The sequence below is a fragment of the Gavialis gangeticus genome, unplaced genomic scaffold, assembly GCF_001723915.1.
Source record: "Gavialis gangeticus isolate Ggan-Ray unplaced genomic scaffold, GavGan_comp1, whole genome shotgun sequence".
Classification (NCBI taxonomy): domain Eukaryota; kingdom Metazoa; phylum Chordata; order Crocodylia; family Gavialidae; genus Gavialis; species Gavialis gangeticus.
Genome location: NW_017729006.1, coordinates 47484001 through 47498189, shown reverse-complemented (window position 1 = coordinate 47498189; position 14189 = coordinate 47484001). Strand labels below are relative to the sequence as shown.

Here is a 14189-nt window from a genome sequence, read left to right as displayed (position 1 = left end):
CATGGGAAGAATGGTGCTGAAGTTTGGGGCTTTGAGACTAACACACAAGGGGAGAATGAGGTACAGCGCATGGAAGTAAAAAGTTGACGAATTCCGACTTGAAATAAGGCCCACATTTCTAATGGTAAGGGTATAAAATCAATGGAATGGTTTATCAAGCCCTGTGCTAGATTCACCATTACTCGAAATCTTTAAACACAGATAGGCTCTGGGTGTGTGTGTGTGTGTGTGTCTATCTATCTATCTATCTATCTAGAGAGAGATCTATCGATAGATAGATAGATAGATATTCTATATATCAGCCAGGAGTTATTCAACAAGTTACAGGAATAACTGCGGAAAATCCTATGCTTTATTTTATACAGTAGGTCAAAATAGATGATTATAAAGATCCTTTCTGGTTTCAAATGATATGAAAACTCAGGAAATGGCAATGTTAATATTACCTATGCTAGGTTACCTCTGACCTCTTGTTATATGCATTATGATATACAGTAGTCTTTCATTACATGATTTATTCTGAATGCATTTGATTATTTTCAAAGGACTCAATGAAATTATTTTCAGAGCACTCAATGAAAGAGGCAGCTGTTCAACAGTTCCCTTAATCCTCATTGTTCAGGGGGTGCCCCATGCCTCGTTTGTTACTGACCACATGACTTTTTTTCAGACTTTTTAGTGGGGCTCATTGTCTGACTTTGTTTGTGTTGGACAAATACTAATGAATTTATCCTCACAACAAACCTTTGCTGTCAGGAAGTGGTATTATTTCCATGGTAAAAACAAGGAACTGATGTACAAAGATTCAATTGATTTAGGAAAGGTTATAGTTCATGGAAGGCATTTCAAAATAACCCTGTCCTTGCCCAGTTTCACTGACGTAACCATGAGAGTGATTTTCCTCTTTCCCTGTACAGCTGAACAGTGGGGCTACTAACACCAGCCTCACTAATTGCATACCATACAACAACTGTAGTGAATGAGGTGAAAAATTTCTGTAACAGACCAAATTACTATGTAACCCTCCCCATTCTGTATCCACCATACAAAATAGAGTAACTCAGAAGTGATGCTGGAACAAATGAGCAGGGGGTTCCCATAATTGCACTATATTGTTCTGTATGGGCAGCAACCTTTAGCTTAGCCATTTTGCAGCTTGTGTGTGTGTGTGTCCTTGCAACTTCAGTATTCTTTTAATGTAGTTTATGAATTTCCCACATTCTTTAAAAGGAAAAAAATGCAGAAGCAAAGCAATTCCAGTACCTGCTTGGGATCAGGAAAATGCTCTGCACTGCACATTGTGAGATTAGTGAGGCAGATATACTTGCTTCATTCTATGCATTCCCTTTCTGTATCACATGGGATATCCCTTGGCACCTGGACTTGTTCAGTGAGCACTTTCATTGCTAGTAGAAAATGACATGACCTGAAAGCTTTCCAAGTTGCACATTGGTACAGACCAATTAGAAGATTGGCAGGCCATGAAAAGATGGCATTGCAAAGTCCATTGTGCACATATAAAATACAGCTTTGAAACTTTTACAGCTGTGATTTAAATTGAAAAGGAGAGACAAGGGATGGCAATGACGATGGAGCTTTCACATTTTGCTAGAAGAAAAATGGCTTAGTGTTATAAACATCAGGTCTTAAATATAACTTTCCCTGGAGACATCAATTTACTAAGCAGTTGGCTCAGACCTTCATTCTCAAAGTAGATACACTGTTCCATATTAGGTGTCCATGTGTGATTTTAGTCCACTATGCCCAAGTCCTAAAAACCTATTACTTCTGTAATAATGTTAGCGTCGTATTGTAGTTGTGAGTGCCCACTAAATGTGGGAGAGGCAAGGCTTTTGTGGGTGATAACTTTTATTGAAACAACTGCATGGTTGGAAAGGACGTAGACAAGTTTTGGGGCGCAAGATACCCTTCCTGAGAAAGTCACAGTCACAGCTTGAGCTAAGTAACAGATAGAACAACAAATGGCCTGTGTAAAACAATAAATGGGTGTGTGGGCAGTGGGGCAGGAAGGCTGGAGGGGGAGTGCAGGAGAAAAGGGTCAGCCAGGGCCTCCTGCACCTGGTGCCCTGGCCTCTGCCTCCTGGGTTCTGGGGGGGGTGCACCTGCTGGGGCCAGCAGGGCCAGCACCATGGCCAGCAGGAACACGGGGCACTGGTTGTCACTGCCAGGGGCAGGGCTGGAGCAGACATAATGTAGGGAGACAGGGTGGGCAAGAAAGGAGGTACTATGTGCTGCATCTGAGCTGGGCACAGGCTCCTGGGCAGGGAAGGGGCTGGCCAGTGATCTGCTATGTTTCCAAGATGGCTGCCAAGTGCTGGCAGCAGGTTTTTGGCTTCAAAAGATGGCTGCCAAGTGCTGGCAGCTGGGGCCAGACCCTGGAGCTCCCCCCTGGTGGCCACAGAGGCACATGGCGGGGCTGGAGCGGCTTGGCACTAAATTTAGTGCCAAGTTAATGCACGTGTAGACACCTGCCAAAAATCACTTACTGCACATTAGCTGAATGTACAATGAATTTAGTCACAACTAATTGCACATGCAGATGCGTCCTATATGTATATAAAAACACTTTGCTTAGAGGAATGGAGCCCAGCTGCAAAATATGAGAAAAGAGACATTAGCAGGAGTAACAAACAGACAAAGAAATGCAATAGGAAAGGATAACCTGATTGGGGGGGAGAGAAGAGAAGCCTTATCACCTGAGTAGAGAAATTAGCGGGGATTGCAGATAGATTGTAATGAGCTATGAAGCTGATATCTGTGTTTATTTTCAGTGTCCAGCAAGCTTTTGAATTTTTGTTCTCTGGTCCATCTTCTGAAAACGTTTTGTAAATTTCCCTCCTGCATAAGGAGTGTGCAGTCAGAGAGGGAGTCGCTGATTTGTGAACAATGTTCTCCTACCCATGTTCATGTGTCTCTGTCCTTTATCTTTTTCCTGCGTTCGTTCATTCTGGTGCATATTTTTTCTAGTTTCACCCACATACTTTCCATGAGGGCATCTGGTGCACTGGATGAGATATATACCACATTCTGGGATAGACATATGTGAGCTCTGTGAGTTCTGATGGTTTCATGGTAGGAGGTGCTGATTTGTTGTGTCAGTCGAAATGAGCTGATAGGTAAAAGTTAAGCTCCCTAAAGAAGAAAAAGCTAAATTGCAGTCAAGCATACAATCTTAACTCTTTCATTGTACATAGACATTACAAGGTAGCCTTCAATCACATCGCCATATCCCATTTCACAGATAATGCAAAAAATGTATTATTTCCCTCTCTGGCTTAGAAGAAAATCAGCATAGCCTCTCTTAATACTGTACACTATTTAGTTGATGCTTAAATGAGTAAAGAGCATGAAAGCCATTTGTATTATATTCACCGTGGTGAGTTGCTGAGCACTCATGCCTCTTTCCAGCAAAACAGGCGCAGGCTTAACTTTAAGCATGTGAGCAGTTCTGTGTATTGCATCAACATTTTCTAGTTTTAATGTTAAAATTATAGGGCACTTTTATACATGCTCCAGGGTGGGAGGGGCAGCGCTTTAATTAAAGTGCTGTAGCGTCTTATGTATCAGTGTCCCCATGCTTCAAAATGGTGGTGGGGGCACTTGAACTGCAGCTCATTGAACAAGCTATAGTTCAAGTGCCCTCACTGCCATTTTGAAGCTCAGGGATGCTGACACACGAGACACGGGAGGCTGCTGGAGCGCAGTAATTACCATGCTCCAGCAGGCCTGATTAATCAAGTCTGCTCCGACGCATTGCAATTATAGTGCATCAGAGCAACTTCTGCGCTCATGTACAGGCACCCATAGTTATTACATGGCTTTGGAAGACAATACAGGACCCAATGCATGGCAGCTACATACATGGTTATTGTATTAATGCAGTCTAAGATATGTAGTTAGTTGTGTAGCCTACCTAAGCCCAGAGTAGAGATTAGACAACTTCAGCTTGATGCCATAGAAAAAAAGAGAAACAGGACTCCATGCATGGTAACCACATTGGTACAGACTTGTACTTGCAGAGGAGTAGGAGGGATCCAGCTATTTTCTTCCTTTTTTAATTTAATTTGACTCTTTTAAAAATGTTGTCATCATGCTGATGGTAGACAGGAAATGTTTCTCCCGGGGGAGCTGTGTAGGATGGTTGTCAATCAGATGTGAGCTTGACATTGTACACATGAAATAGTAGGACTTTTGCCTCTGGTTTCAACAGAAGCATAATCAAGCCCTTAGCCCCCTTTCCTCATACCCAACTTTAGTTCCCTGCCTAGTGATGATACTTACTGTCCTCTAAACTTTGGGAATGACAAACTTTTATTCTTTCTCCTGCCGCACTACTACACACTCAAAAATCGTTTTTGATAGAGTAATGACAAAGACAGCTGGTAGTTCAGAGTGGCAAGTTTACTAACTGCTTAAGGACATTGAATATTATTTAGTTTGAAAACAATCTTTGAAATATTGGCCAACTCCACTAATACATTGTATTTTCTGTAGCATTTTCCATCAAAGGAACTCAGTAGGATGTAAAATTTCAATTTATTTTGGCTGTGTTCCACCTTGCTTCTCCAGGCCAATTTAAAAACTGTGGAACAGGGAACACAAATGATTTGGCAAAGGATTAGCAAAATAGTCTCCAGAGCTCCTGCATCTCAGTTTATATACCTTAACACCAGAACATACTGTGAGTGTTTTATAGTTCTCAGTGCTTAATTCTGTGAAAGTTATATCAATGCCTGTAAGTAGTGAGATGCAAATTCAAATACAAAAAAGAGATGACAGCAGGTAAAAATTGCAAGTAAATGCTCACCAAAGTATTTGGTACAGAGAGGAGAAAACAATTAGTCCAAACAGTGCCTAAAGAGTTAATCTATTTTAAGTTTTCTTCTTATATGAGACACTCGTATAAGAGAAAATGTCACCAGATTGTATTAACTTTTATATGTACTGAAGTTTCAGAATAGTTATTATTATGGAAATACTAGCAAAATGCCCATCATGAATGACTGGGGGGAACAGGGAGGACAACAGAGAACAGCATCTGGCCCCGTTCCCTCCCCACCCGCTGCTCTGGGTCCTGCCCTGCGCCCCCCCACTTCCTGCCCCAGCTCTGGGTCATGCCCCGCTCCACCCCGACTCCCCGCCGCTCTGGGCACGAGGGAGTGTGGTGCACGGCTGCGCAGGGGCAGGGTAGCGTGTGGTCACAGGGCGTGGTGCGGGGAGTGGCCATGGCATGGGGAGCACTTGATGGCTGCCCTGGGGTGTGGCACAGGGGGTACAGTGCACAGCCGTGAGGTGTGGCATGGGAAGCAGTCACAGCACGGGGAGCACCCACTGGCTGTGGCTGCATGGCGCGAGGAGCGGCACCAGGGTGTGGCACGGTGCATGGGGGTGTGGCGTGTGGGGGGGAGTGGTGCAGGGCTGCAGGTCTTGGTGTGGGCAATGGCCACGGTGGGGGAGCACCCACCAGCTGCGGCCATGTGGTGTGGAGCTAAGCCCTGGGGTGTGGCTCAGTGCACACAGGAGAGTGTGTCATGCAGCTGCACAAGGGGGGGTGTTGTGTGGCCATGGGGCATGGCGCGGAGTGGCCATGGCACAGGGAGTTCCCACTGGCAGTGGCTGTGGCTGTGTGGCATGGGCAGCGGCCTCAGGTGTGGTGCAGAGCTCACGGGGGGTGTAGCACGTGGGCAGGAGTGGTCCATGGCTGCAGAGCATGGTGTGGGGAGTGGCCACGGCAGGGGGAGCACCTGCTGACTATGGCCACCTGGCCTGGGGCTTGGCTGCCGGGTATGGCACACGGTGCAGGGGGTGCAGCCCGTGGGCACTCATGATGGAGGCCATGTGGCATGCAGCTGTAGAGTGCCATGCGGGGAGTGGGCATGGGGGTATGTGCCACACCATGGCCTTGTGCTGCAGCCAGTGGGTGCTGCCTGCGCCCACCTGCCCACTCCCCTCGGGGCTCTCTGTAGCCGCACGCCAGGCCCTGCCCCCATGGCCCACAGCTGGCGGGCACTTCTGGCTCAGGGAGCTGTGGTGTGCGGCCGTAGTGTGCTGCGCAGGGAGTATAATTTTATTATATTAGAATTTTTGTTACTGTTTCAGTTGATATACTGTCCTGTAATTTATAACCTTTCAGAGTTTAGCACCCGGTTGTCTTTTAACTTTTTCTTATAAAAGGGAAGAGGGGTTACCAGCTTTCATTTAATTAATGTTAATTTTCCCAAGTTAATCAGGACTTTTAACAAAGTATTCTAATGCTTGTTCTTTTCTTTTTGACAGTTAATTTAAATAGCATTCTGTTGAACTCAAAGCAAAATAATTTTTCCTTGATGTTGATAGGCATTAACACCTAGTTTACTGTAGGGTTTTAATGAATCAACACATCTCTATTTGTCAAGCTGCTTAATATAGTTTATTTTATATTACTGACGGTTGGTATTTTGTAAAGTAAAATTAAACATGACTTTGTAATAATTAGTCACTTTGAAAATGGCATATGCCTTTCTGGCTAGTAAGTACTCCACTTTGCAGTACAGTATAAAGGGAAGTGATTTCCATTCTTCCATTCCAGGGCAATATCTGCTTGATTTAGCCATCCACCCTCTGCTTTGCCCATCTCCTTCCCACACTACATATCTTTGCCTTTTGACTGCCTGGTAGGCCAGCTTCAAATAAAGGGCTAGAAATTGTTCTGGGTAGTGCATAGCCTATACCTGGTGATTTAATGTCTTTGATAGAAAGCAGGAGATGTAGGGTCAAACACACTATGCCTTGGGGGCGAAGGACCTAGGACTTGTCTCTCCTGCTCCGCGTGGGCAACGTGCCTCCTGAATTGGGGGGGAAGCTGGGGGTGGGCAGCAGAGCATAACTAGGGAGGGGTCCCCCAGCAGCCAGCTGGTGACATGCTAGTGCTAGTGCCCCCCCTACCAGCCAGAGTGCTCGCCATCAGGGAGATGCCAGCTCTCTTGGGGGGGGGGTCACATGCCCCACCCCCGTGCCTCCCTACGTGTCACTTATGCTGCTCCTTAAGCAAGGTCACACCTATTGACCTCAGAGTGGGCAGGCCTGCCCTCCTCTTCTTTCAAACAGTTACTATTCATGCTTTTTCTGCAACTTAAGTTTCAGGACTTACTAGCAGCACAGGCAAGGCCATGCATTTCTATTCTACCCTGAAGCCTCAGAGCCAGAGGTCAGCCTTTGGAGCATGCTCAGAAGGGAAGTTCATGACAAGCATAGTCACACACGTGAAAGAAGAATCCAAATAGTTCCTAAGGGGCAAAAACTGCAGTTAACGGTCACGTAGGTGCCACTTGGGCACATCAAGATAATATATGATTTAGGTCTAGCTGTATAGCTTCCCTGTATCTCTCTCTCTCTTTTCTTTTTTTGAAGAAAAGGGCTACCATTACTCCCCTTGTCTTGTAAAGGAGGGTTGAGGATCTTTGCAGTTGAATTCACTGAGATGGATTATCGGGCTGAATGCAGTCAAGAAGGACAAAGGTGTAAAGCAAATCCATTTTATCATATAGTCCTGCTATTTAGTATGTGTGATGACACATAAAATATTAAATCACAATACTTATGACACGGCACATAGTGGTTATCAAAGAGACTGATGCAGTAGTCAATAACCTCCATCAAAGGCGTACTGTAGGGACTCACAAATACATGATGTGTCTGCTTACCGGTTGATTATTATAGTAACACAATGGTACTAAAAGTGCCATTGGGGCATTTCCAAGCTTTGACTGTCTCTGCTACTGCAGAGTGAAATGGTGAAAATATGACTTTGAAAAGAGATTATAGAAATGGCTTCTTACTCAGCGGACATACTCCTGGGGCCTACTGAATCTATCGATCATTTTAGTGATCTTTTTTTACTACTGTTGGCCCTGCAGCCCCAACACAGTAAAGAGAATGTATGTTGACTCCTGCTCTTTCATGTGCATCCATAGTACTGTTTGCTTAGGTCCAGCTAATTACAGTACAGCAAACCACTGTAAGTAAGGCCATGCTAGAAGACCCACTGGTCATTAGTTTGCTGACACTGGGGGTGGTACAGAAATGAAGGACTCATTTGTCATGCAAGATGCTTATTACTGGCGGTCAGGGTGCAGTACAGGGTGCAGCAGAAAGAATGCAGTGGGGAGTCTCCAATCTCAGAATAGGAGGACTGGTAGCTAGAAAATATCTTTATAATTGTAAACTGAGGACATATGATCAGCTGTCCATTCAAGTGCACTACGCACAGGACACAGCTTGATAATTTTCAAATGTCAGTCCCTTTTTAGAACACAATACCACTTTTAAGAAAGCTCTCTAACCAACTGTGGTGTTGACAGAGCTTAGTAGAGGCTGCAAAATTGATTTTTCCAGTTCTATATAGAATACAAATGATGGGGATAAGTTCTGAGCATATAGCATCTTTCTGCTGCAGTATCTGAATTCAATTAGCAATACTTAACAATAACAAGCTAAGAAATAGCATACTTAAATGATCAGCTCTTTTAAAACTCTGTAGCATAAAGTTGATTCTCTGTTTTAATTCACAGGAGGAGACACAATGTCCTTCCTCTCTATCTGTTATCAAAGAGAGGACAAGAAGTGAAAATCTAGATGATGATATCTTTGTACTTGATGATCTATCTTCTGATGAAGAATATTACATAGAAGAAAGCAGAGCATCCCGATTCAAAAAATCAGGCATGAAGGGCATAGATAATATCAAAAAGGCATTTTCAAGGGAAAATATGCAGAAAACCAGACAAAATTTTGGCAAGAAGGTGAACAGGCTCCAAAGCAGAATAGTGACGCCAGAGAGGAGAGAGAGAATTCGGCAGTCAGGAGAGAAGCTAAAACAATCTGGGCTAAGATTCAAGAAAACAATTTCAGAAGCAGCTCCAACTAAGGAGACCTTCAAGATCAATAAGAAAAACAAAGAACGAACAGTAGCTGAAGGTCAGGAAGAAGCCCAGGCAGCTGGGGTACAAGCACCTGCCGAGAGTGGGGCGGCGGAGCCCGTCACAGAAGAGATCTCCTACACGGAAGTGATTACTAAAGTAAAGAAAGACAAAGGCAGTGGAACAAAATGTGAGTCTCAGCCAGCAGAAAAAGGTGTGGTCACCCCTGAAACAACAGTTCTTAAACAGGAGACAAAAGAAGGGGCAGATGATGTTCCCCTGCTGGACTTAAAGCAATCGGTATAAATGGTCAAGTTACGTCTACTGCAGTACTGCTGTTGTAAATGAGAAGTTGGGATACCTGTTCATTAGGGCTTTTAAGCATAACGTGTGATATTGTGTTGTTAGGTTTGACCAATGTATCAGTGGTGCTCTATCATTTATACACACGTCAGCCAATCTGTTAAAATACTTATCATAAAGTCATATAAATAGAATTAAGAGTTTCCCCTCTCCCTCACTGATATGTATGTGCAACTCCTATTGATGCGAAAGGGAGTTACACGTGTACGTCTCTGCAGTAGTGTAACAATGGGTGAGCAAATGGGGCGTGAGCCCTAGGTGCTGCCTAAGACAGGGGCTTGGAGACTATGCCAGAATGGAGCCGGGGGGACAGAGGGGGCACGTCAGCTTCCCAACTCCCCGCTATCTGCCTGCACCCTGCAACAACTCCAGCTCCAGCTCTGGCAGCAGACAGGGCAGAGCTGTACATAGTACACCAGTGCTGCCCAGTTACCCCTGTGCATCACAGGGAGAAAACCGCCTTATATTTTTAAAAGCAAATTATAATTTACACAACAGCCTTCTTCTATCTTTAATCTTATGCAGACCATGTCATCTCCAGCTTTCATGCAAACTCTACCAATTGAACAGCACGTCATAACCAAACTGTAATTTTCTGTTAGCAAAGAGAAGACTGCACGACTTGCTATTGCTGCGCACTTCTCTTTTTGAGACCCAGTTCAAATAACAGACAGAAATTCTTGATTTCAAGGGAGGTAAAACAAAAAGGCAGCAGAGATGCTAGACTTGTGAGGGCTGTGAGGTTGAGACCAACCCCAGCTTCCTCAGTGGCGAAAAGATGACTCGGAAGTGACTACGTGCTTTGCAGAATTCTGGGAGCGAAGAGGGGAAAGTGAGTGAGGAAGCCAAGAGATAAACTTTCTGCGGTAACAGGAGGTTAAAAAATGATGGGGCAAATTGGACATGGAAATATCAAAAGGATGGAGAGAATTCAAGTAGAATATCTGTATTATGCAAAGTTTAATACAGGGTGTATAGTGCAGTTCAAGGAATGGTATAAGCAAAACAAGATTAAATGTGCAGATAGTGAGTCATAGCTGGAAAAACCAAGCATGGAGGAACTAAAATGGATTTTGAAAAAAAGCAGGTCTTGTTCACCTTCTCAGGGCCTGAACCGTTTTATATTTATGCCCCTTCTCCATTCATATCCTTTTAAGACTTATGAGGAGTAAAGCAGTTTTTAAGGTTCTTGCTGAGGCAAAATTAATATTTTGTTTTCCTCTTCCTGCATTTTTGCTGAGCCTCAGCAATTAAAATCAGTCCTGCAAAAAAGTAGTGTAACACAAGTCAATCCACATCCTAGTGCTCTATTTCTTTCTCATTACTATTGACCAGTCATAGCCAAAGGGATTATGAGACAGACACCATTTCCAAACATGAAATGTCACGTGTCTGGTGCACTGAGGAAGCAAGAATGAATCTGTGCCCTGAAATAAGATATGTGTGTAACACCACTGCCCTTGCTGAATAATCAGCCCATTCATGCTTAAATTGACTTGGCTCCTCAGCATTTATGTAAAATCAAATTTACAAAATTAGATATTAATAATTGTGTGATGCATATACAGTATTGACAACAGCTGTAAGCATGTATGTCATGTCCAAGGTCCCACTTTGACAGCAAATAACAGCTCAGTTATCTAGGGGACATTGCCTTAACTCTTAAAGCTGTCACTAAGACAAAGCCAGTTTGATTTCCAATATTTTGCCTGGCAGTCGTTTCGTTTAGTCTTTAGCACCTAGACTCTGAGTGAAGGATTAACTATAACAACAGAAACTATGAAACACTAGCCATGCAGGGTTAATAATGTACTGTGTAAATGACATCTCAAACACTTCCAATCAGATTAACATTGCCAGTTTGAGACAACTGACTTAATTGCACTGGAAGGCAAAACAGGAGGACTGCAAGGGAAAAAGAAATTATCTTAAAATATAACTATATACCTTATCCTAATTGCTATCAAAAATAAAAAGCTTCAAGTATTTCTTGTAGTTACAAAAGAAACTCTCTGAAGCTTATGGAGTTGTGTAATATTTTTCTTGCTCTTTATCACACTATAAATATCCTAGATTGCATGGAGAATCAGGTTGACTGTTTATGTTATATGGTCAGTGTACTGATATGCATGGTTTGAGATTTTTCTTAGATTGGTAAAGAGTGATTGGTTACTGAAATAAAAAGCCCTGTAGAAACTCATTCTGTTTCTTTTATACATATTACAAGCTATCAAATGACACATATGACTTCAATATACAAATGATTTCCACAGTTGCTTGCTAGAAACTAAGCGCTGCAATGGAACAGTCGGTAGCTTTTCTAATTTTATTTTCACTTGATAAAGAAAAGGGCTGACAATTGGCATGGAGATTTTATTAAAACATCACATGTAAATTCTATCAAGTCTATTCTAAAATAAAATTTGTACATCATCACATCTAAAGACTGATTAGAAAATGATTTGCTGACAGGCTCAAATGATACCCTTCATTTCAGCCATGTATTATGAATGTTTCTTTGTTTGCTTCTGCTGCTTATTAGGCTATCAAGGTTAATATGACTTCCCATGCCAAGGGGAAAAAAAGGTTATTAGAGCCTCTGTTTCCATACAGTGAAACATTCAATTCCAGATAGTGTCTGCTTTGAAGTTTAGATGTTCTGAGCTCTCTTTCAACCCTCTAGCTCCCACTGAAGTCAGGAGATGTAAGTAGCTGCTCTACAGGGAGGAGGCGGAGAAACCTTCTGGCACGTGTTCTCATTTGGCATCAGTGGCTCAGACTGTGTGATGAGTGCTCTGCACGCAGCTCAGAGAATGAATGTGACCCTCAAGTTCCTGTTTTCCATTCTGTTTTCCAAGAACAAAAAATCTGGCGCGCACAGCTAATTGTTGGCATGTGCGTGAATGTAATTCCTCCTGGAAGTGAGAGCCCTGGTATGTCTAAGTACAGAATAAATCTGACCACATGAGAAACTGAATCTTGTTTCTGAACCAGTTTGCTGGATTCCTGTTTAAATAGAAAGAAAAACTGGAGGCATTTGTGGGAAGAAAAAGAAAAGTTGTTAGAAAGACATGAACGACAGACTCTTCTTCCCTCTTTCAAAGTAACAGCTGTTACTTTGAAACTGTCTGGACTAAAAAGCCAAACAACACTTTTCCTCCCAGTAGCTTTATATGGGGGGTTTTTTTCAAACCCACCATGACTACTTAAAGGGCAAATGCAACCACCTGTGGTTACATTAGAGGTTTATACACAGCTAGAAACTGCAGCCATTTTAGGTGGAGCTGCTTCTATGCCATCTCATGCTCCTTTCACTTCCATCAGTAACACTAATGCAAATCACAGCAGCTCTGAGGAAGCTGATGAGCGCAGGGTTTGAGAGGACACACAATCAGCAGGTAGGAAGGCAACATCAATGCTGGCTCTGCTGCTTTCATGGCTGCCACCAAAAAATAAGTACGACCCCCCTCTCCTGTTCCACATGCTCCAATCCCAGGAGCACACCCTGCAACCCCCTGAAGCTTTCTGTCTCTGGCATTCTTGAGAGTGAGAGTGTGTGTGTGTGGGGGGGGGGGGACAGGGGTACCTCTAGAGCAACCGCACTGCATCAGTTCTGAGTTTAGAGTATATCAAGTGGATGGGCAGAGCTTATTTTTTGGTGACAGCCTCAAGAGCAGCACAGAACCAATGGAGGTATACCCCAAGGGGATACAAAATCAGAATCCCATTGGAGGACAGTATTGTAACTCTTTCTGCTATTCATTGGATGTGTGTGCATTTTCCTTACTGTGGGTATAGGTCAGCATTTCCTAACCTGCACAAATTGTTACATGCATTTCTACACAACCTCTATGACCTTATGCTCAAAGGAGGTAATGTTCAGATTGGGTGTGTAAATGTATATTTCCTAGCACAATACATCTGCCTAGCACGATAAATATTTCCTAGCACAATATATATTGCTTAGCACAATAAAAGTAAGAATGCCTGCAGATTAGATGTGTATATGCATGCATTTTTGTGTATATGAACTTATTCTACATCATCTTGATTAACACCGCAGCAGATCTGTTTGGAACTGAAACAGGGCTTTGTAATTACACATTTTGAATGAAAAATATGTGTGTAATGAAGAGGAGCTAGATGCTACAAAAGAATCACTATAAAATCCAGGTAGAGCAGTAATTACAAGCAAGAGGGCTTTTTTAATATGCATATATTATGAATGTGGAATGAAGTATGTACTAGAATGAGTTAATTTATGCAGCAAATGGGAATATAAAGTGACTATTATTCTTGTGGGTGATACCTTTTATTGGACCAACTGCATGGTAACTAGACTTTTCACCTATAAAAGTTTTCAATCTGAGAGATTTGAAGTTTCCTGGCTGATGTTTCCAAGTTAAGTATGCTTCTGGGAAAAAAGGTTAAGCAAGTCTATATGCAGGTATAGCTCTCTCTACAGATTTCATTTGCAAATGCTTATGCATCTGTGTGTAGTTAACTAGTACTTCATGATACATGCAACAACATCCCCAAAGCCAGTAGCTCTGTCTTCCTATTTAGCTGTGGTAAGCACTATTTTGAATCACAAAGTAGTGCAACACCTCTCATCGTCCAGTGATCAGGGGTTTGCACCGTTTTCAGATATAAGGAGAAAATGTATGTTAGATCTGTTCGTCGAGGCTTTTTGTACACAGGACAGGAGTACATGTTTCCTTGCAGTTTCTTTGGATCTGGTGGCACTGTAGTGCTGATAGCATACACATGGACCACAGGAAGACTTGTGAACAGTACCTAAAGAAAACAGTAAGACACAGCACTCAGAATTAGAGAGATATGGGACAGCCTCTGGAACCCACCAAAGACAAAATTCATGTTGGCTGCAGACAGGGGCAGATCCAAGGT

At 43.0% G+C, this 14189-nt stretch overlaps 2 protein-coding genes across 2 annotated transcripts in view; one reads left to right on the top strand and one right to left on the bottom strand.

The window, feature by feature from the left end:
- Positions 1 to 12180, top strand: part of MURC (muscle related coiled-coil protein) — a 69798-nt gene extending 57618 nt beyond the window's left edge. Inside the window, exon 2 of the mRNA XM_019509182.1 lies at positions 8571 to 12180. Coding sequence (XP_019364727.1) covers positions 8571 to 9224 — 654 coding nt within the window. The 3' untranslated portion in view covers positions 9225 to 12180. The remainder of the gene's footprint in view (positions 1 to 8570) is intronic.
- Positions 11635 to 14189, bottom strand: part of LOC109291939 (dynein heavy chain 5, axonemal-like) — a 361945-nt gene continuing 359390 nt past the window's right edge. The window contains exon 76 of the mRNA XM_019509183.1: positions 11635 to 14078. Coding sequence (XP_019364728.1) covers positions 13860 to 14078 — 219 coding nt within the window. The 3' untranslated portion in view covers positions 11635 to 13859. The remainder of the gene's footprint in view (positions 14079 to 14189) is intronic.